The sequence below is a fragment of the Malaclemys terrapin genome, chromosome 5, assembly GCF_027887155.1.
Source record: "Malaclemys terrapin pileata isolate rMalTer1 chromosome 5, rMalTer1.hap1, whole genome shotgun sequence".
In the NCBI taxonomy this organism is placed as follows: Eukaryota; Metazoa; Chordata; order Testudines; family Emydidae; genus Malaclemys; species Malaclemys terrapin.
In genome coordinates, this window is record NC_071509.1 from 101668852 (window position 1) to 101692893 (window position 24042).

Genomic DNA, 24042 nt, shown 5'->3' on the forward strand with positions numbered 1-24042 from the left:
AATAAGTGTGTATCAGGAAAACCCCTAACATTGGGAACTATTTATTAGAACCAAAAAAATTAAGTGTCTCTTTACTGACTTTAATGGGAACAGTATTAGACCAGGGCTTGAGTGCCTTTGCAATTTCTGCAATGCAGTATAAATACCTAGATAGTGCTATACAGCAACGTGAATGGAGGCCACCAGCAGCTGACAGTAATTTTCAGTCACTGCTTCCCTAGAACTAGACTGAAACTGGTACCAGAGATGAAAGACTCATCACAACCAAATTTCTGGTGTCTTTACAAAACTCTTCCATACTTGAAACTAATAACCAGTGACAGTGAGCCCAGTTTAGTTCCCTCTCCCATCACACCTAAAGTCCAGTTCAGGTACTGGCATACAAAAACTTCCACAGCTCCCGCCCCTTGTACTGTCAATAGCTATATGAGACAGTTTGCACGCTACCAGTGGAACAAAGCCCCTTAATTGTGTTTTCAGCCCACATGCTGAACCAAATCCTTAACTGAGCATATGACAAAGAATGAACATTAACACACAGATAGTAATGATATTTAATAAACATTTGTTTACATTTTTTAAAAAGTTGCTGGTGTAATTCATAATGTACACTGAATTGGAATGGCAACAAATTGTTCTCATATAAATTTCCATCTATCGCTCTGAAGAAATATCAGATCTAGTTCCCAGTTGAATTTAGTCTAGGAGTGTCCTTTTGTAGAACCCCCACTTGATCAAGGGAGCTTTCACCTCTTTGCAACCACTTTAAACAACAACATTACATGATCTTCCAATTCATGTGACATGCTAAAACATTTCTTAAAAGGCACATAATTTTTTGCAGGTTTCTGAAGTTTCTCCTCTACACTTTGAGGACTAGTTGCTTTCTTTTCACACTGTTTGGGAAGAGAGAGTTCCAAACTTCTCCTAAGTTGTCAGGACAAGCTCTGCAGGTGAGATTTATCCTCATGTTCTCATCTTGTGTGAATGCATTAACAATCTAATCAACAGAACACTTAAAGCAAACTGCCTTTTAATCTTCCAATCAGTGATCTAGCTTTTTTAAAGCAATAACTGTCTTAATATATTTGAGTTAGATGGTCACAGAAATACACAACTAATATGTAAATAAATAAAGTTGCTTCCAGCATCATATGTGACCTTTGATTAAAAACAGTCCTTGGAGTTTCAAAAAGATAAATAGTCAGACCAGAGTTGTGTTGCAAATTTTTCTTAAGTTATGAATATTCCAGTTGGTAAATAAGGATTGTAATATTCAGACTATACTGAATTTGATTTCTGATTAATATAGTTAAGGTTTCAGAATTAGAAACCTTTTTTATAGGAAGTAGACCAAATTTACTATTGTATTGAAGACACACTAATAAATATAAAGTGTCATTTACTAAAGAAAAGACTGACAGTAGCAGCCACATCCAGGGTAATTTTTGTTGTACTTATTACTGCCTTTCACTGTAGTTTCTATGGGCTAAATTCTGTCACCTATATCTCCTGAGCATGATGGAAAGCCAAAGAGATGGGACCAGTTGTAGCTAGACTTCTGTATCCTTGATTATCCACGCATGGATGTAAGTCAATGGAGGCAGACCATTGCACTCTGCCTGACTTACATAGAGAGCCAGTTCATCTCCACAAACTATCAAGACTTCATTAGTGACCCTGTGTAATTTCTGAAGCCTTCCCCTCATCACCCCAATCATGTGCAAAGTTAGCCTAGCTCACCATTACTATTGCACTCCCATGGTAAACACTTTAGTGAAGTGTCTTAAGAGGGCTGCAGTCTTGCATATAGGCTGTTTGAGATCAGGACTGGCATGTGTATACATGCTTATAGCTCATTAAACAGAAATAGTGCAGTGTGTAACAGGGATGAATGCATCTTATCAGGGGTGCTTTTCCAGAGATGGACCAGCTGCCTGAACAACATGCTTTATTGTGGTACAGGTAGAAGGTGAGCCAAAATTAGCCCTACTAGATAGTTTGCCTCTGCAGCAATAGATATTCAGATTTATACAAGGGACCATATAATGATCCCAATTGCTTAACACAACATATGGTGACAACCAGAAAAGGAACAGGCCCCCACACAAGCCCACTGGAACAATGTTATTGCCCTGGATATTTACTTGCAAATGGTTCCAATGTTTAATGGAGTTGATTAAACATCACAATGTAAAACTAATTTTTTCCTCCGTTATAGTATACTTTAAATGAATAGTTAAAAAGTAGATTAGATAATTGAGAACATTGGAATGTTCTGTGAATTATATTTAAGAAATGTAACCCATGTCAATTAGAAACAGGCACTCTTTAAAGCCCCTCCCAAAAGATTTATACCTGAGTGCAGAATTTCCTACATATTACTAAGTAAACTAGATACTCTGAAAGTGAGCGCTAATATGTGACGTTAGAAACTGTACACAAACACCATAGGAAAAGCTTAGTTAAACACTATGTGGAGTTAGTCACCAAATGGAAGGAATGAATATCTGATGAAGTATATGTCAAGCTTCCTTTAGTTGAGCAACTGACAGATTTCTTTATGGACACAGCATAGGAAATCAACATAAGAAGCTCCTCCATAAAGACTTTTGTCTTCCACCAGGTACTGTCGGAAAAGCATTTCTGCTTGTTCTCGTTGCTTTGCTATTAGCAGCTGGAATGAGAAATACTGATTATTCAGGATATAGCAAGGGTTTGTTGTTAGTGTATTTTCAGAGAAATAGTTTTATGTGCTTTAGCTGAGCACTGCCACGAATACTACTACACTTCAGCAGTGTCTGTAACTCATGGAGATCCAGGTAGCAGCAGCACAAGGACATATGTACGCTGGGAAGTCAGGCTGCCATGGTGCAGCCCATACTGCTATTTTAAGTGAGCTAACTAGATCAGTTAGTTACAAAAGTTTATGTAGACATACCCATGCTAACAAAGAACCCTCATAGTGACTGGGTATGACAGTACTGCAGACACTCTGGGTGCATGTGTAAATATCTTGGAACAGCTTAAGCCCTTGTCTTTGAAAATCTTGCCCTAAATAACCAGCATCTATGTTCAATTCAAAAGCAAGCCCATAATCACCCTGATTTAATTTCTGTAAGTGAACTGTGCTACATACCTTGAAGCTTTTACTACTTTATGGTGGCATAAAATAAGTGTGCAGTATTTGCCTTATTCCACTCCGATTTAAATCAATAGCCAGGGACTTCTGTGGAAGCAGAGTTAAGCCTGCCCTTTGGGAGATGGCTATAAATTGAACATATTTGGGCCCTGCTTCAACAAAGGGATCTGCCTGGCTAGGCCTTTCCACTGATACAGAGCCTGCTGAAGTCAAAAGCCCATGCAGCAATAAAGGTTTCTGAACAGGTGTCCCTTTGGAAACTTATAACCTGTAACAATCAAAGCCAGCATTGCACAAATATTTTTTATGGACGAGGAATCTGACTTGATGAGTTACTTGGAAAAATTAATTCATTTTCTCTCCTACCTTCATGGAGTAAGGTCTGTTGCTCTGGATGTAATCCATTATTGATCTGAGCTTCTTAGAATAGGGATTGTCCACTTCAGGGAGTAGTGTCTAATAACAGAATTAAGAGGTGATGAAATAGTTACATGATTTTATACACATCTATCATTAGTAGAGTCAATGCTAACATTAGTGACTAAACATTAAGAGGGCTGTGTATATTTTGTGTAGGAGAGGCTTTCCAAGACCCCGCAAAATTATACTGGCAGATTGTGAAAGGCGTAACCAGTTCCCATTTCAAACAGGAAGATGTTGAGAGTCTCTGGGGTAAAAAACAAGGGTGATATCATGCTAGGAGTCTATTACAGGCCACCTAACCAGGTGGAAGAGGTGGATGAGGCTTTTTTTAAACAACTAACAAAATCATCCAAAGCCCAAGATGGAGACTTCAACGATCCAGATATATGTTGGGAAAAATAACACAGCAGGGCACAGACTATCCAACAAATTCTTGGACTGCATTGCAGACAACTTTTTCAGAAGGCTGAAAAAGCTACTGGGGGGGGGAAGCTGTTCTAGACTTGATTTTAACAAATAGGGAGGAACTCGTTGAGAATTTGAAAGTAGAAGGCAGCTTGGGTGAATGTGATCATGAAATCATAGAGTTTGCAATTCTAAGGAAGGGTAGAAGGGAGAACGGCAAAATAGAGACAATGGATTTCAGGAAGGCAGATTTTGGTAAGCTCAGAGAGCTGATAGGTAAGGTCCCATGGGGATCAAGACTGAGGGGAAAAACAACTGAGGAGAGTTGGCAGTTTTTCAAGGGGACACTATTAAGGGCCCAAAAGCAAGCTATTCCGCTGGTTAGGAAAGATAGAAAATGTGACAAAAGACCACCTTGGCTTAACCACGAGATCTTGCATGCTCTAAAAAATAAAAAGGAGTCTCATAAAAAATGGAAACTAGGACATATTACAAAGGATGAATATAGGCAAACAACACAGGAATGCACAGGGTTAAGATTAGAAAGGCAAAGGCACAAAATGAGCTCAAACTAGCTACAGGAAAAAAGGGAAACAAGAAGACTTATCAATACATTAGAAGCAAGAGGAAGACAGGGTAGGCCCACTGCTTAGTGAAGAGGGAGAAACAGTAACTGGAAATGGCAGAGATGCTTAATGACTTCTTTGTTTCGGTCTTCACCGAGAAGTCTGAAGGAATGCCTAACATAGTGAATGCTAATGGGAAGGGGGTAGGTTTAGCAGATAAAATAAAAAAAGAACAAGTTAAAAATCACTTAGAAAAGTTAGATGCCTGCAAGTCACCAGAGCCTGATGAAATGCATCCTAGAATACTCAAGGAGCTAATAGAGGAGGTATCTGAGCCTCTAGCTATTATCTTTGGAAAATCATGGGAGACGGGAGAGATTCCAGAAGACTGGAAAAGGGCAAATATAGTGCCCATCTATAAAAAGGGAAATAAAAACAACCCAGGACACTATAGACCAGTTAGTTTAACTTCTGTGCCAGGGAAGATAATGGAGCAAGTAATTAAGGAAATCATCTGCAAACACGTGGAAGGTGGTAAGGTGATAGGGAACAGCCAGCATGGATTTGTAAAGAACAAATCATGTCAAACCAATCTGATAGCTTTCTTTGATAGGATAACGAGTCTTGTGGATAAGGGAGAAGCTGTGGATGTGGTATATACCTAGACTTTAGTAAGGCATTTGATACAGTCTCGTATGATATTCTTATCGATAAACTAGGCAAATACAATTTAGATGGGGCTACTATAAGGTGGGTGCATAACTGGCTGGATAACCGTACTCAGTTATTGTTATTAATGGTTCCCAATCCTGCTGGAAACACATAACAAGGGGGTTCTGCATAGGGTCTGTTTTGGGACCGGCTCTGTTCAATATCTTCATTAACGACTTAGATATTGGCATAGAAAGTATGCTTATTAAGTTTGCGGATGATATCAAACTGGGAGGGATTGCAACTGCTTTGGAGGACAGGGTCATAATTCAAAATGATTTGGACAAATTGGAGAAATGGTCTGAGGTAAACAGGATGAAGTTTAACAAAGACAAATGCAAAGTGCTCCACTTAGGAAGAAAAAAATCAGTTTCACACATACAGAGACTGTCTAGGAAGGAGTACAGCAGAAAGGGATCTAGGGGTTATAGTGGTCCACAAGCTAAATATGAGTCAACGGTGTGATGCTGTTGCAAAAAAAGCAAACATGATTCTGGGATGTATTAACAGGTGTGTTGTGAGCAAGACATGAGAAGTCATTCTTCCACTCTGCTCAGGCCTCAGCTGGAGTATTGTGTCCAGTTCTGGGCACAGCATTTCAAGAAAGATGTGGAGAAATTGGAAAGTGTCCAGAGAAGAGCAACAAGAATGATTAAAGGTCTTGAGAACATGACCTATGAAGGAAAGCTGACAGAATTGGGTTTGTTTAGATTGGAAAAGAGAAGACTGAGAGGGGACATGATAGCAGTTTTCAGGTATCTAAAAGAGTGTCATAAGGAGGAGGGAGAAAACTTGTTCACCTTAGCCTCTAAGGATAGAACAAGCAGCAATGGGCTTAAACTGCAGCAAGGGAGGTCTAGGTTGGACATTAGGAAAAAGTTCCTAACTGTCAGGGTGGTTAAACACTGGAATAAATTGCCTAGGTTGTGGAATCTCCATCTCTGGAGATATTTAAGAGTAGGTTAGATAAATGTCTATCAGGGATGGTCTAGACCGTATTTGGTCCTGCCATGCGGGCAGGGGACTGGACTCGATGACCTCTCGAGGTCCTTCCAGTCCTAGAATCTATGAATCTATGTACCAGTGGCCAGAGATAAACAGATGAATAACTGTATGCCTGCAATGAAATATCAGTTTTCCAATGGGAAAAAACCAACAGGTGCCCATAAGAGAGCACAATACAAGGCAACTGAATTAGAGCCTTAATCACTATTTGGTTAGAAATCAATTTTATCAAATGTATTCCTAAGTATTTGCTCATTTTCAACCCTTTGTTTGTGAACTGTCCAGTGGTTGCTGGTCACCTAAATCACATAATATTCTCTCTGTGCCCTCAGTGGGTGACCAGCACAGAGAGAGAGAATCTTAAACTACCTACACTCTTCTTTCAATCCAAAGTTGTGGCCTCAGTTGCGTAACTGTTATTTGTTTGGAATGGCTTCCCACTTATATAGAAATCAAGTTTTCTGCAGCCCAGTCCCCTCTCGCCCACAATATACTCACAGCCTCGGTGCTGAGATGTGCAAAGGATGGCACATTAAAGATCCCTTGAATAAGCTCTGGTGGGGCGCTGACTCCAAGCCACAAGAACATATTTAGCCCGTTTGCCAAGAAGAATACCCCTCCTTCAGACAGACGTTCCTCTGAGCAACGGACAGCAGTGGGAAAAGCATCACTCTTTACATCCATAGTGTGCTGCATGACAGGGGGAAAAAAAGTAGTAAATTCAGTTACACTAAAGAAAAAAAAAATGTCATAAGGAAGCTTCAAGGTCTATTGCTAATGGGGAGTTACACTCTGAAAAAGTGTAAAAAGGGCATTTTAGGGTCATATTACATCTCAATTACTCCTTTCCAAATTTGCTCAATTCGTAAGTTTCTGAAGTCAGGCTGTGTTTTTTCTAGCTCACACATCACCTCCCCTAAGATTCTGCATGCCAAAGGGTTTGCTAAATTATACCTGTACTACATTGATGCGCATTACTGTAACTGACTGTCTAATCAGACACAATTGGGTTGCACAGTTCGGATTGGAATTTAGTTAACAATCCTGTGAATGATTTGCAAGCAAGAAGAGTATCCAGCTCACTCTCTCATAGTTGTACTGCCTCTGCAGGGCTGACAGTGGGAAAAACTTATTGTCGTCACTGAAGCAAGCAGGCACTACTTTGAATGCACATAGTAAGCAAATCTTGCTGGGTAAGAAGTCACCTTTTCTAATGCAGCCACTTTTCAGAGTAGAGCTGCCCGTTACATAAAAATAATCTAGTCAATTTCAGCTTAGGCGCAGGGGTAGATAGTACAGCTTCTATTCTTATGGTTTTGAAATGCATCTTTAAAGAGAGATTCTCTCCTCTTGCTGTTTCAGGGACACAATAGGGGGACACTGACTGAGTTTCTATTAAGATGACTACACAAAGTGCTTTCAGATTCAAAATGAAAAGAGAGAAAACTTCTTATAAATTGTTACTATAATGATTTTCTATTAAGCCACTGAGCTAGCCTTACTAATAATTAATTCTTTCTGAAAGACAACTACCTGTCCTGTGCATAAGTGGAATGATAGTCATCTTTCACTGCCTCTAATTCAGGATTTTTTTTAAAATTCCAATAAAGCTGTTAATCAACCATGACATTTAGAAGAAATAAATAGCCTGAAGGAAACAAGCTATTGAGCATAGTAAGAGCATCTACTCTATCTAAACATTTGGGCCAAAGTGATTGTATCTGTGCATATACAGATAGCTATAAACTCCAGTCTCACTTCCTCAGTGCTATGTAGTTATTTCTTCTGGTCAGTAACTTTCTCAAGACATTTTCATCTGACTGACTGAAATTTCAATCTGCTTGATCAGCTGAAGACTAGACAAAGGCAAGAAAGTACCTCTACAACATGGGATCACTCTATATATAAAGAGCCCTCTGCACGTGTGCACATATGCATGGTCAGACAATTTAATTCAGCATGTCTGAGCCACTTATCACTTCTACTGAAAAACCTGTAAAAATAGTGTTTCCCCACTAGAAAAGACTCACTTCAAATGTATACTTACAATTGGCAGAAGCTGTGGATAGAAAAACAACTGGGTGTCAGCAACATCCATAGACATGACCAACTGCCTATGATAAGCTCTTTCATCTGTTGGAATTTCTGGTCTGCCAACTAGCACGCAACTTTTTAATAAACAATTAATATAAACTGGTAGCACCTTCATCGCATCAGGAAGGATAAGCTGAAAGACAAATCTTGTTATTTAATATACTCAATCTACTATTGGATTTATAAGCTTCTTCTACATATACTATCTTTTACCATTTATTTTTTAAGATGTCATTTATGAAATATAATTTTTGTGCTATTCTAGCTGACTCAGGACTATTTGAAGCAGCTGCTTGCAAAGAAGTATTTGGGATCGGTAAATAAGCACTAACAAAATGCAGAAGAAGTTACTTCAGCTTCCCCCCTCCCCACACACCATAATTTTGTAAGTGAAGGATGTAGAACAGTATTACATTAAGCAAACTGGCCAGAAGGTGAGTGGGTAATATGAGTAGGATGTTATTCTAATGTGCACTTGGTCACAGAATGCAGTATTCGGTATACTTGTATGAAAATGTGATGCTCAGAATAAATCATCAGCCTGTTGTAAATCAGTTTAAAACATTTAAAATGCCAGTGTGGTTACAAACACTCTTAATGTATAAATGGGCACTGAGTTACCTAACCTGAATAAATACTTTAAATAAACCAACAATTATAATCTTATTACTGAGTGTAATCAGCAGTCAGTTAAATTGCTAGGTTCCGCCTCAAGGAAGGAAACAAAGATATGTTAATTATGTAATCCTGAGATGAAGTATAGTATAATACCCAGTTTTAGATGGGAAAACTGAGGCACAGACCTATTAAGTGACTTGCCTAAGGTCACCCAGGTCTCAAATCCCCAGTTCTGTGCCATCTCCACTGGACCACGCTGTAGAAGCATAGATATCCTGAAGCTACTATTATACAGAAAAAGCATTTAAAGCAAACAAACTGCCTCACATGTCCTGCCTAATCACTACTGATTAGGTAGTGATTATCACACCCTGATTAGGCCTCAACTGGAGTATTGTGTCCAGTTCAGGGTGCCACATTTCAGGAAAGATGTGGACAAATTGGAGAAAGTCCAGAAAAGAGCAACAAAAAATGATTAAAGGTCTATAAAACATGACCTATGAGGGAAGATTGAAAAAAAAAAAGAATGGGTTTGTTTAGTCTGAAAAAGAGGACTGAGAGGGGACATAACAGTTTTCAAGTACATAAAAGGTTGTTACGAGGAGGAGGGAGAAGAATTGTTCTTAACCTCTGAGGATAGGACAAGAAGCAATGTGCTTAAATTGCAGCAAGGGCAGTTTAGGTTGGACATTAGGAAAAACTTCCTAACTGTCAGATTTCAGAGAAGCAGCTGTGTTAGTCTGTGTCCGCAAAAAGAACAGGAGTACTTGTGGCACCTTAGAGACCAACAAATTTATTAGAGCATAAGCTTTCGTGGGCTACAGCCCACTTCTTCGGATGCATATAGAGTGGAACATATATTGAGGATATATATTTACACATATTCAGAGAGCATGAATAGGTGGGAGTTGTCTTACCAACTCTGAGAGGCCAATTAAGTAAGAGAGGAAAAAAAAAAACTTTTGAAGTGATAATCAAGATAGCCCAGTACAGACAGTTTGATAAGAAGTGTGAATACTTACAAGGGGAGATAGATTCAATGTTTGTAATGGCTCAAAGAACAGGAGTACTTGTGGCACCTTAGAGACTAACAAATTTATTAGAGCATAAGCTTTTGTGGGCAAGAGCCCACTTCTTCGGATGCATATAGAAGAAGTGGGCTGTAGCCCACGAAAGCTTATGCTCTAATAAATTTGTTAGTCTCTAAGGTGCCACAAGTACTCCTGTTCTTTTTGCGGATACAGACTAACAGGGCTGCTACTCTGAAACCTGTAATGGCTCAGCCATTCCCAGTCCTTATTCAATCCTAACTGTCAGAGTGGTTAAGCACTGGAATAACTTGCCTAGGGAGACTGTGGAATCGGCATCATTGGAGAATTTTAAGAGCAAGTTGGTTAAACACCTGTTAGGGATGGTCTAGATAATACTTAGTCCTGCCATGAGTGCAGGGGACTAGACTAGACTTCTGGAGGTCCCTTCCAGTCCTATGATTCTACTTTACCTTCAGAGTAGAACACCACACAGTATTGTGAAAAGTATGACCCTTCTCTTTACAAGTTAAAGTAGCTTTTCATTTAACCTGGATTGAACTCCAGAGTGTGGTTGGTTACTGCACTGGTACTAAAATCCTGCTGGGAACTATCAACAAGCAGTGTGTTATCAGTGTTTTATTGGTATAAGGTATTGGGGAAAACCCTTTTTAGAGTAGCTTCTCTTTGGCTGGCAACATTGAAGAACCCCCAAGATAGGGAATGCACTTCCCTTCTCATCTATATATTGCTCTGTGGTTAGCATTACCATTTGCTAAATACATGATGACATGGTAAGAGAGAGGCTTTTGAGCTACATGGAGCTGTTCTTCAGGTCTGGGGAAAGTACTTACAAGGTCAAACAGTTAGTTTAGCATAAGCAGTTAGCACATATTGTAAGGGACCATTCAAGGTGAAGTGGCCTGTTAACACCACTTATTCATAGGACAAAAAGAGCGGTTAGTGGGTTACAGATTGTTGTAATAAGTTATAAATATCTGATATGAGAAATACCATACACAGTCAGAACTCTTATTTAAAGCCCATCACTTTCAAATGTAACCAATCACTGCTTTTCTTAAAAAAACTCCCTATGGAGAATGAAAGGGAATTAAACCTTGCTCTGAAGTTTTCATTTGTGGCATCACTGCTTTTGCAATGCTAGTTATTTATCTTAGGTACAAACTCCAATATGGAGCATTTCCCTTGGGCTGGATCTTACCTGGCTTACTGCAGATGGACTGGCACAATTCTTTCTGTAACATGCCAACATACGAGCAGTCTGACTCACCAGGATCTCTCTGATTGTCTTTAAGGGCTGGCTTAGAATGGCTTTGAAAGCTACAATTACAGAATAAAGAAAAGATCATCCTAAAGTTAATTAGACATAAAAAACTTTGTTTCAGAGACCCATATTTAACCTGCATATAATATTAAAGAAAGTAAACTTATTTCTGAAGCTATTTTAAGTCAGTATCTGTTTCAGCTGCCTGACTTACAAATAATTTAGCAATATTTAAGAACTTTGTCTAGGTATATTCAAGATACAAACAGCTGTGTCTGCTGCTTAGAAAATATATGGTCCTGAACCTCTTCTCTGTTTTACACTGGTGTAACTCCAGATTGGCACCAGTGTAAGTTAGAAGAGAATCATGCTCTGTATGTATATATATTTTTCTAAAACAAAAATAAGTGGCAGTTCATAAATTTACCTGATTTAGCAAAGAAGTTTATAAGTGCATCAGTTTCACAACTCTTGTAGAGATCTGCTAACTGGGAACTACAGTTTAAGCCAATATTGTGTACGCGGAGTCGTCTTTGCCCACTTATCGAAGTGTAAAGTACAGCACACTGCAATGATAAGAGAAGTTCTAGTTTTCACCACAGTTAACTTTATTTTAGTATAAAACAAAAAACCCCACCACCGACTTGGTCTTTGGCACTTTCAACATACGACAGCAATAATAGATTCTTTATGCGAGGCTGGACTAGCAACACTCATCAAATGTTAATGAGCTATAGAAGTAATTTCCTCAGCATTCATAATGTAAATACACTGATGTGTAAACCCCTCATAGAAGCAACTAATCTTAAAATTTACACAACAACAACATGAGTGATTAAAAAGCTTGCTGCTCTCATGGCGCCACAGACAGATGACATCATTGGAAAACAGTAAGAACTGGCAGCAACTTTGTTTTAGAAAGTCACAAGGTTTTAACTGTTTAATTTTTGAAAAACTTTATTAAAGAAAACATTTCAGCAAGTAACTGTAAATGAATACATGCCACGAAATAGGCAGAAGGTATCTGACAACTATTCGACACATCACATTATTGCTGTCATCACATGATTAAAAAAAGGGGAGGAAGGAAAAGAATATGAGGAAAAGATTAAGAAGACAGTCTCAGAAAGTTAAGCTGTTCTCTAACACTTGAGAGATTTTTATCATTCTGATTTACTGCACTGGAATCTGATTCTGTTTTGTTTAAATATGGTATTTAGGGGAACTGGTATGGAATAAGAAAGGAACTGAGAACAGGATTTCTTTTTTTTGGCAAACACATTTCCTGCATCATATTAATCAGGATATTGTACCTTATAATGCTTTTCACAATGCACCAATATGAATGAAATTCTCACCGTCTTGTTCTTTATGGGCCTGATCCAAAGCCCACTAAAGTAAATGGAAAGACTGCATTGACTTCAGTGTGCTTGGATCAGACCCTTTATGAACAGCTCCCATTTGAAATGGAGATGTAAAATTAAAGTCTACAAGGAATGTGCATCCAATGTCAATATCGTACCATAGCCCTAGGAAATTACTTCACACAAGGCCTGTTATGTTTTATGGAACTGTATTTACCCAAAGATTAACTACTGAGTCATACATTATATTTCTAGGAGCATGACAAAAGGAAAACCGCAAAAAAAAAAAAAAAACAGTTTAGGTAATTTTGTGGTTTAGCTTTGAAGATCATAAGTGATCACATTTTCTGGGTGTTAAAAAGAGAAGTCACGAATAAGCAGCTATAATAATTGGTGACAGTTTCTCATTGATAGCACTGGGGGATATATCCATCTAAGGAACGTAACAATCACTGGCATCGCCAATAAGTTTAAAGGCAGAAAATTCTGAAACCCAATCAGCTTTTAAATCTAAACTTCCAAGAATACCCCCATTGATAGATTATTGGGAACAGATACTAACTTTAGTGCTAAAGCGTAAGCAGCGATGGCATCAGCCTTGGCTAGCAGAGCACTCACAACTATTTAATTTCACATGCGTTAGATGTGCGTCCATTGGCTCCTGACAGGGATCCCCATCCTCCTCCACTTCCATGAATGCCTGCAGATCCAGGCAGGGAGGAAGTCCTACATCTCCAGAACATGCTTCCCAATTACCCCCAATCTGATGGCCCTTCTGTCATGGGAGGCCCACAGAGTTCCTCCAAGACTAGGTCAGGCATGGTCTTGCAAGGGGATGGGATTGAACAGGAGGGCTAGACTACACACACAGAGACACAACAAAAAAAACCCAACCCAACTTGCAATATAACCTTGTACAACTTCCACCACTGTGCTGTAGAACCACTCTGCTCTGGGTTCAGCTGATCGCCATATTTGGGGTCGGGAAGGAAATTTTCCTCCAGGGTAGATTGGCAGAGGCCCTGGAGGTTTTTCGCCTTCCTCCGCAGCATGGGGCAGGGGTCGCTTGCTGGAGGATTCTCAGCGATTTGAAGTCTTTAAATCATGATTTGGGGACTTCAACAGCTGAGTCAAGGGAGAGAATTCTTCCAGGAGTGGGTGGGTCAGCTTTTGTGGCCCGCATCATGCGGGAGGTCAGACTAGATGATCATAATGGTCCCTTCTGACCTTAGAGTCTATGAGTCACTATATGCAATTTCATGGTGGGCAGAGTCCCTGGTAAACATGGTTACCACAGGAGTTGTGATGCAGGCAGTTGGAAGCTTGGGCAAAAGGTTTCCACGTGGATGCCCGATGTTTGTGGCTACTGGGGGATCCGAGGCATTAGAGAAATGCTCTAAGCTTCTTCTCTAGGGAAAAGGTACCCTTGCCAATGGAGAAATAACCAAGAAACTCAGTTTCTTGAGTGAAGTTGACCCAATGTTTGTGTGTGTTTACAAATAGTTCCTGATTTTTAATAATGTTTCCACAAAATTTATTTTAAATCGAGTTTGGGAGATGATACTCTCCTAGTCCAAGTGTAGTTTATTTCTGTAAGGGTTTCTTTAAGGATGAGAAATATTTAAAAAAATCCGGAAGTTATTTTATAATTAAAAACAATTTTAAAATAATGTTTATAATTGTTTTTATAATTAAAAATCAATCTTTTAAACAAAGTAATCTGAATCTATGGAAACGTTTACCTCTTAATAATATGAAAATGAGAAACAAATGTAGAAGTGAGTACGGTGTGATATTGACACAGTAATGGGTTCATCCCCTAAGATTCACCTTTGGAGTCAAACACAGGCTGAAGTCAAACATGAAATGGATTTTAGAAGTTTCAACTGAGTCCCCATTCGTGCCCACCACAACTACTAGGCAAGTTGACATGTTGGGAAGTGTTTGCTAAGAGTCCATGGACGGTGCACTGGCAGAAGTTTATGGGGAACTTAATTCCCTGGCCTCATGTGAGGAAATGACTTGACAGATGGCTGCAAGAACTTTGAGCTTTATGGGCCAGCCAATTATGGTGTCCTGCAACAAGATGCCAGGTGACTGTGTCTCTGACTGAAAGACCGTAGTTTCCTAATAGGGGGTCATACTTACATGCAGATGATGGCTACAGCAGAGGCCTAGGACTCAGATGTGGGTTTGCCATAGACTACTTGCATGACCTTAGGCCAATCACTTATGGCCAGATTCTACCTTCTGTACTTAAGGTGTATAGGAATAGCATTACTACTACTTTGTTGTTCATTAAAACATGCCTCTGAACCTTAATTGGTAGCACGTCACTGGCAAGACTGCGCTGAGTTTGTATAAATTATGCCTGGCTCAGATCATATCCACCCCATGAGTGGGAGGTATTTTATTATTACTGAAAAATAAATCTTGCACATTATTTAATGAATGACACAGATCTAACGTTTGTCACCTGAATTAAGGCTCCACTGTCTTCATTCAGTTTGTCATCATGCTTGAACTCCACTGTTATTGCTTTGTCACAGTCTACTGCTGCCATCTCTACATCTGTGGTGTTGTTCATGTAAATGGCACCAAAGAAGTCAGTGGCCCTGAAACCTGGAGGCAGATAACAAATCAAAGTACATTATTTTTTTATTTGTAATTTTTTTTTTTAAAGTGACCCATTTTTATTGATGTTCAATATGCTTTGCAGGATGAGAGTGGAACTAGAGTGACCTCAATATCTGGGAGGCCCCAGATACTCTGGTAGCCAGGCATTTCTGGTTTCACTGCCAAAAAGAGGCATGGTAACAGAAGACTTTCTCCCCATCTGGCAGCTGAGCCAGAGTAAAGGAAGGACTGTTGCAGAGTTGGTGCCCCTTGGAGCACCTGCTCTATTTAAAGCTGGTCCTGGAATACCTACAGTTGTAGGTAGAATAGTTGTCTGAAAAAACAAGTTTTCACTACAACAGAGGATTTTACACAACCTGGGAACAAGTGGGTTCACAACAGTTGATAGAAGTGGTTTACATAAAAACCTAGCTCCTGAGTATCAGAGGGGTAGCCGTGTTAGTCTGAATCTGTAAAAAGCAACAGAGGGTCCTGTGGCACCTTTGAGACTAACAGAAGTACTGGGAGCATAAGCTTTCGTGGGTAAGAACCACACACTTGCATCTGAAGAAGTGAGGTTCTTACCCACTAAAGCTTATGCTCCCAGTACTTCTGTTAGTCTCAAAGGTGCCACAGGACACTCTGTAGCTCCTGAGGTGTGTGTAATATGAGCAGAATCTGCATTTGTATATGCAGATTAATTTCATGCACAAGCAGAACTCTGCATATTCAAATATAAAGGCATGTACATTTTTTGTAGGTAGACCTCAACCTCTACTTTCTAGCAAAGTGCCCCTGAAGGTGTAAAATAATATGAGGCATCAGAGAAACAACATGTACAAAATTTACAACATGCAATTATTTAAAATAATATGATTTGTTAGTGCTCAACAATTCTCTTCTCCAGGAAACTATGAATATGGTGACATAAAACTGAAACATGCACTCAAGTTAATTCTCATTCCAAAAGGGTACTGTTACCTGTACTTGTGCGAACCCTCATGATTGCATCAAATCCTGTTCTTTTTTCTATGTCCTTCCTGAGGTCACTCAGGAATTGGGGACCATCAGAATGTACCTAAAAACACAAATCAAAACCAAAGCTGACATCCACCACTGGATGGCAGCAAACAGCAAAAAATGCCACAGTCTTGAAAACAGTTTGCTTTTAAATGGATGTGTATATAAAACATCATCCTCTTTACTTGTAGTCTTTAAACATGAGACATCTGCGGTGTTCTGCGTGTCCCTTTGAACAGAAACAAGGATGTGCAAGAATAATCCAGTTCAAGAGTAAACATTCCTATAATCTTGGACATTTAGAATTCCTCTACTCCCAAAAGGGATACCCTGACTCACAGGGTACATTCCATTGACTCCTACTGCGTTGCTGCACTGACATCCCCTGCCTGGAGGATGAATTTTAAGGCCCCAGCCAGGACTGTGTACATTGTGTGTGTTTCTTGCTTGGTCAGCAAGAAAATGCATGTGCAGATCAGTTTTGAGCAGAGAGATTCTCAAATATGGGTCCCCTCGACACTGGGATGAATTTCAACCTATAAACTGCTTTACTTGAAGGACATGAATCCTGAGCACGTTGGTCTTGTCATGGCTGGGAAACACCCACAACTTTTTGAGTAAATGATTAGATTCTCGTTTTTCTCCAAAGGATGTTCATTTCCCTTTGCACATAAGCATTTCTATTTGTGATGTTCAACAATAATTGCTGTACCTTCTCAGAAGTCAATGAATTCAAATGTCTTAATGTATTTAAGTGAGACTGAAGATGTTTTTGAAAGTCTTTAAACTTGAGCTTGACTTGTCATTTCCAAGTTTTGCGAGACACACAAGCTCTCCATAGCTTCACTCATTTTTTATGCTAGACTAGACATTTCTTTATAATGGAAAGAAAACAGTAAATTCCTAGCAACTTTAATCTGACAGATAGGGAATTTGTTAGCACTTACCTGAAAATTGTTGTATTTGTAAAGAGTTCCTCCAGTGTACATTGTGACAAGACCCATGGAGGCTACATCCACATACTGGTTTGGGAAGAGGAACAGATTCACACAGCAGCCATTAGCCACACAATCTTTGGCCAGAGACTCATAAATATTCACCTGCGGCTGGAAAAGTATCTGCAGAGAATTAAAAAAAAAAAAAAGTCCTGGTAGTTTCTCTTTGGACATCACCTAAGATACTATTGATAATATGTCAAAATTCAACCATCTACTTGAAAAATTAAAAATGACACAGCTAATACAATTAAAGTAACTGCTTGAAAGCCACTGAAGTCAGTGGCAGCTGCATGCATGTAGCAGAGTAGAATTTGGTCCTCGATTTTTAGCTAAGTGTAGGCCCTGCTCACAAATGGAGTGAGAGAGGGATGATCCATACTAACCAGCATAGGGGCATTTTTGCAACAGTATCTGGTGTCACAATCAAAACTTGTGTGGAGACCAGGGTTTGTTGGAAGGTGTGGAAGTGTGAGAGAGTTGGATGGGGTGGGAATGGAAAGGATACGTAGTTGGGTATAGGTGCATATATCACTGTGAAAGGGGAGCATGACTTTGATCTGGTCATAGACGGGTGCAAGAAGCAGGCAAGGTGTCCGAGTTCCAGCTTCATTCCTCCGCTTCTTGATGCCCTCTTTTTGGGGACAAGAAGACTGAAACGATGCCCCTTCCTTGCCTGTCTCAAATGAAAAAATGAACTCGGGGCCTAATACTGAGCACATTCCTTTTGTGTTGCTGGAAGCCTGGCTCAATGGAGGGTGGAACCCTTTGAATCCCAGAGCCTACCAAATTGTGGAAGCTAGGACTTGTGGTGCCTCAGACCCCAGTGCGCACACAGCCATTTAGAAAGGAGGTGTCACGCAGGGGCGCAGGACAGGTACAGACAGCACCGAAGTTCAACTTTTAAAGTAGAGAACTAGGCCAGGGATCCTAAAACCTATGCCAGTCACTATCTGGTCATCTTTGCTCTAGAAACAGCCTCAGAATGCTGTGATTCCACATAAGTTTTTGGAGAACAAAAGCACTGAGCTAACAGTAACCAAAATTCCTTGTTAAGTGAATGGCTTTTTTACTTGTGCAGGCTTCATTTATGGTGGAGAGGGGTGATTTAGGGCAGTATCACTTTGTTGTTGATTTAGGATTGACATTAATGTGTGTTAACTAGATAAATAGTGCTCATGCACCAGGATGATGGGAACATAATACATTTTATCAAAGTAATTAATATGCATCTATTGAAATTTACTCCATTCTTTGAAAAAACCTAACAACAAAAATCATCGCAATTTTCTTCTCAATTCATTGTAAGCTCTAAATAGAAAATACCTTCTCTTTATCCGTATTGATCAGTTTTTTGTCATCTCTGTTTTTCAGCTTCCCTGGTGCTTCAGCAGTCGGCAATGAAGAATGGAAGATAAACAACTTTCCAGCACATTCTGCTGCCTGTCACAAAGAGACCGTAACAACCTTTTATTCTGCTGCTGGTATAAACAAATGAACCTCATTTTCAAGCATTTGTGTAAACAAAAGTGTAAACTTTTCCTAAATCCTCGTAAGCTAAATTGTCCATTTCTTTCAAGACTGAACTCTTCATGGCACCGAAATCCCAAAAGAATATCACTGGGAATTTAATATCCATAAATAGCTTAATCTAAGAGACATGTCTGGTCGTATGTGGGGTTACAGTAATTTCTACATAGGAATCTAGTCTTGATGGACAAAATTAACAATACATATCCCAAACTGCTGTCAATTTAATTTTTTTTTAATGCCCATGAGTTAAATAGAAAGTGCTACTGCAATATAAATGTTAAATAACAATGCAATAAAGGATAAACAGACAGTGAATTCTGTATTTCTTATGCACGAGTGAGTCCCACTGCAGTCAGAGTTGTGTGAGCACAAGGACAGAAGAAGCTGGCCCCCTCTCAATTCTTTTTTCTCCACTTGAATAATATCAATTAAAGTTATGCATATGTATCTGGAGATTTTTTAAAAATAATGAACTTCAAATTTAAATCATGTTGCAGGGAATGAGAGACTTTTTTTCTTCTTGGATCACTGGGGGTATATGAACATACAGGCTGAAGTCAAGGAATCTTTAAAGGGTGTGAAGACAATAGTCTAACTTTGCTCATGGGATACCTTAATATATGAGCAAAACTTAACAGTTAGGCTAAAAGAAGGGTTGCTATGGTGTTCCAGACTTTTAAAGATTCTTTGTATTCATCCTGTAAATTTATATACCTTGCTAGCCAGAAAAAACCTTGTGCTGTCCGGGCATCACACAAAGCTATCACCCTGACGGAAGTCTCAGCAGAGAATCCAAAGACTGAATGGATGCTGAAATTGAAAAAAACAAAAACCTTTTTAGGTGGTCCTTCCAACTCAGGCCAGATGCACACAGGTTGTAGGGAAGTCAATATGGGCTGTCTGTGTACACAGAAGAAATTGTGCCAGATCCTTGGCTGGTGAAAGATAGCAAAGCTATGCTGATTTACACCAGCTGAGGATCTGGCCCTCTTTCACTAAGTCCATTAATTCAGCATCTAGCATAGGTGGTAAATTTAAAAAAAAATGACCTCATACCATACTGAGGAATTTAGGAGTTTTATATATTCTTCAACTAACTCACCACCACCACCATAAATCTTCTGCCCAAATTTTACCTAAGCTTCCATTTCACCTGTTTATGAAGATAGTGTGATCATTTTAATAATTGCTAACAGCTGGCAGGACAGCAGCAGTTGGATTCTAATAGGAATGTTCTGCACTGAAGTGAACAGAATGTCAAAAGTGTGGGATGTTACAGATATAGGAACACAAAGAAAAACAGTCTACATGGCTAATAGGATGACTTGCAGAATAAATGTACACAAGAAGTTTCCAGATGGGTCCAGATTGATCTCTGTTATAAAGTGAATTCATTACTAGGTTTCTAATTCTTGTGCCTGTACCTAGTTTATATTTGTTTCTTTCTTTCACTTGTGATATCCCTCGGCCCGCACCTCTTCCCGCCGCCCCCATTGGCCTGAAGCGGCGAACTGCGGCCAGTGCTGAACCTGCGGACGTGGCAGGTAAACAAACTGGCCCAGCCCTCCAGGGGGCTTACCCTGGCGAGCTGCGTGCCAGAGGTTGCTGACCCCTGGTATAGTGGCTTGAATGTGCTGCTAGAATACCGCCTTTAGCAGGGGGAGGTCTTTAGACTGGCCAGCAGGGAATGAGAGAAGTTCAACACACGTGTGGTAGGGAAGGAGGCAGGGGCTGCTGCCTCCCTCAAGCCCCACTTTGGTTCTCTGCTAAGCCAGTGGCTGGGCAAAAGAGGCATGGCCAGCTGACTGGCTGCTATGTTCCCTGCAACCACCTATTTAAGCTAAGCCTGGCTTTTCTAAAGCCTCTTATTCAAAACTCTCCAGTTAGCTGCCCAGCCCTCCCTCCCTTTACTTATAGCTGTGCCGCTTATGATGCTGTGGGGATCTGACTGACCCCTTGTTTTTAGGGGCCAGGAAGGAATTTTTTCCATTGGGCCAAACTGGCTTGTAGTCCAGTGGGTTGTTTTTGTTCACCTTTCTGGCAGCCTCCTGGAGGTACATCTGGGTTAGAAACAGTGGGATACAAGGTTCATATCACACTGTTATGACTATTGACTCATCACAACTTGCAGCCGTTGTCCAGTGTGGGTAAAGGCTAACAGGGCCAGCGCCCAGAGGTAAATGAGCCTTGAGAATGCACAGTTGGACCTAGTGCTCAGAGTGGAGGAGTCGTCTGAAGATTTTGTGGACAGACGTTCCCCCACCCAGCCCTGTGGATTACTCCACCACCCTTATGTGGGAGGTGTGATGGGCGGAAGAGTTTCACAACTGAGCCGAGTTCCTGAGATAGACTGGGGAGGGTCTACCTGGTTTGTGGTAAAAGCCCAGTAATTCTTACTGGACTCAATTAAATGCCTAGTACATGAGAACCAGGGGTGGGCAATGTAGTGCCCGTCCCCAAGATATAATTAATAAAACTGTGCTGAAACCCGTCCCAGGTGTCTGTCAATCATTCACCTGCTTGTCCTGGTCAATAATGGAATCTAAGTTCTGGAAACTATCTGTGGTTTCTTTTGATTTCCCACTGCAATTTGTGGGAGAACTTGGCAAAGTCATTAGCAAAGTGAATTTTTGTAGCCTATCCTAATAAAGACTTTGTTCTCACACACGGAGGAACATTCTAACCTTTAGTGCTTCCATGCCAGCCTGGATAACAGGAGCAAAGACAGTCTCACTCTCATTAGTGTCTGCAAACATCTCTGGAATCTGGTCCAACAAGCTATGAAAGGGAAAAAGGATGAGTGTTTCAGCTGGTTAGAATACTTGTGTTAATACCTAAAAATCTGTAACATATCAAGCTTTTTTACACAATAACTTGCTTTCCATTAAAATAAAATTCAAAGAAATTTTTAAAAGAACGAGGAGTACTTTTCCAGCCACTATAAAACTGTCTGGATTTTCCATTTTACAAAATGTACACTTTTAAATTTAATTATAAAATAATGTCAAGTCACACATGATACTGAAATATAAAAAATAGAGTAGCTTAAATTTGGGGAGTAACTGTACTAGGAGGACTTCAGGAATTTAAGATCATGGTTAGCTTGTAGCATGCATATCAGTGGAGTGAAATACATGCAGTATACTACACAATGCTCCAACCCCTTTTCCAGTGTTCTATAAGCAATGTCCGGTACATTGTGTTCTCTCTTACACATGGGATAAATTTTGCCTTCTATCTCAGCTTTGAAAAGGCCAGCTGATAGCTTTTTTCTGTGTTTCAGAACTGGAAAATTAGGGTACAAACTTTCTAAATGCTTGCTTGCCTCTAAGACTTTCAGATAAAAACAAATACAGAATAATCCAGTTTATTTCAAGGCAGTGATCTCTCCAGTGATTTCTGGCTGACTTTTTGGAAGGATCATTATTTGCTTTAAGCCATAATGAAGAATATTCATATTCAATTCATATTCAAATATGAAACATTATTTCTTTACTTGTTCACAACAGATCGTGATTCCTGAAAGTTGACAAGGAAACCATCCAGCAAAGGAACAAAGACTTCTCCAACGTCCGATACTACCATCATCTGAGGCTGAGCTAGGTTGCTCTTTACGTTAAAGAAATGAAGAACTTTGTTATAGGTGACAAAGCCAACTCGAATAGCTGAGGTCTCTTCTTGCTCTTCTCTGTGAGAAAAATATAAAACGGAACAACTGGAAATAATTTTGAAATATTTACTTTGCAATAATAAGAGTTCTTTGAAATGCCAGGGTGCTGGCAGATAACGTCTGTGTGGTAGAACAAACAACATCAAGATGAAATGCCCCAATCTTAGTGTTAGTGCTAGTTAATATAATCTAATTAAATTAATTGATATAAACTTTTTTTTGGTTGGTTTCTTTAAATCTATCCTATCAAATGTGCCTCCTGTCCAAAGGGCAAGTCGCGAATATGGAATCAATTAAGGAAAAGTCACATATAATTTAAAAAGGAGACCCAGTTAGTTGAAAAATCTGCTTTATCGGAAACAGATTAAAGTTCAATGATACTTACTGCTAATGACTGATGACTAATGGAACAGTAATTACACTTATTGGGAACATCTTCTGGTGATCTAATGGTACTTCAAGACTTGTGAGAGTCAATCTCATGTTGCTTCTTTCTCTTTAACAGCCACTTTCATTCCCTCCATAGTTGTGTTATGTACCGTATAAGTTGTTCAATCAATACTGCTTGTTTCTGGCTATATGTTTGCTCCTATCAGGTCAACAATGGATATGGGGCTGCCACACTGCGTATCTCACAGCTGTCCCTCTTGCAGGAATTTTGCCAACAGCAGATTCAGCCCTTATTCTTATGAAGATAGTGCCTCTACAGCTCCCTGGGCAACAACATTACTACTAGTGCTGGTCAGACATTCATCTGATTCTTTTCCCCCATTAAAACACAACAACATTGCTTAAAAAAAAGAAAAAGAAAAAGAAAAAACAAAACGTGGGCTATCCAGGTTCAATTCCTGATTCTGTCATTCACTTCCTGTGTGACCTTGGACAAATCATTTAATCTCTCTGTGCCTCAGTTCCTGTAAACTGGGGATAACATTTCCCCACCTCACAGGGCTGTACGACTATATATTCTTTAGCGGTCACAAGACACTCAGAAGCTGCAGTGACAGGACTCAGATGTATTTAGATTGTTTTTCCTGTTTCCCTTAATCTACAACAGAAGTCATTCAGAGTGAAAGTGTATGATTGCCGTTTGTTCATGGAACAAATTAACATGATAGAAAGTCACTAATCCACAAACCATATACTATAATTCTCAAACAAACAAACTCCCAGAGGTTTCACTCATATGCTCTGCAAAAATTTAATAGCCCAATGCTGCGCAAAGTCTCATGCTACAAGGAACTTAAGTGTATAAAATATATTACAGTATGTAAACCAGTATGCTAAAAAGTTCTATCATACGATGTAACAGTTTTGCAAAATTGTTTTTAAAAAAATCTACCAGCCTAGGAACAACATCATTACCCACCCTTTCCTATGATAAGAATGATGATAAAAACCACAGGTATTTTATTCACCCACCCAAATCAATTATTTATCTCAGAAGAGAAGAACTCTGTCAGCTAGTCATAAAATTAAAATGCATTTGTCAAGATAAATGAAGATTGCCCTGAGTTTACCCTTCAAATATTAGGTGTTAGCTGGACACCATCTTTGTCCAGAAAAG

The 24042-nt window shown here is 39.6% G+C and overlaps 1 protein-coding gene and 1 long non-coding RNA gene across 5 annotated transcripts in view; one reads left to right on the forward strand and one right to left on the reverse strand.

The window, feature by feature from the left end:
- Positions 1 to 536: 536 nt before the first annotated feature.
- The window catches only part of SEC24D (SEC24 homolog D, COPII coat complex component), a 96729-nt gene continuing 73223 nt past the window's right edge, over positions 537 to 24042 (reverse strand). For all 3 annotated transcript variants that reach the window (XM_054029881.1, XM_054029879.1, XM_054029880.1), the window contains 12 exons: positions 22302 to 22493; positions 21490 to 21583; positions 18599 to 18715; positions 17225 to 17395; positions 16239 to 16335; positions 15118 to 15263; positions 11705 to 11843; positions 11215 to 11333; positions 8300 to 8479; positions 6751 to 6942; positions 3509 to 3598; positions 537 to 2677 (listed from right to left, as the gene is read on the reverse strand). In XM_054029881.1, the coding sequence (XP_053885856.1) occupies positions 2537 to 2677; positions 3509 to 3598; positions 6751 to 6942; positions 8300 to 8479; positions 11215 to 11333; positions 11705 to 11843; positions 15118 to 15263; positions 16239 to 16335; positions 17225 to 17395; positions 18599 to 18715; positions 21490 to 21583; positions 22302 to 22493 (1678 nt within the window). In that variant the 3' untranslated portion in view covers positions 537 to 2536. The remainder of the gene's footprint in view (positions 2678 to 3508; positions 3599 to 6750; positions 6943 to 8299; positions 8480 to 11214; positions 11334 to 11704; positions 11844 to 15117; positions 15264 to 16238; positions 16336 to 17224; positions 17396 to 18598; positions 18716 to 21489; positions 21584 to 22301; positions 22494 to 24042) is intronic.
- On the forward strand, positions 864 to 22403 carry LOC128838073 (uncharacterized). Of its 2 annotated transcripts, none has more exons than XR_008445092.1 (5): positions 864 to 953; positions 8612 to 8780; positions 18647 to 18756; positions 20310 to 20349; positions 22315 to 22403. It is a non-coding gene; the product is annotated as an uncharacterized LOC128838073 (long non-coding RNA). The 2 variants fall into 2 exon arrangements; XR_008445093.1 differs by having other exon boundaries at positions 8612 to 8731.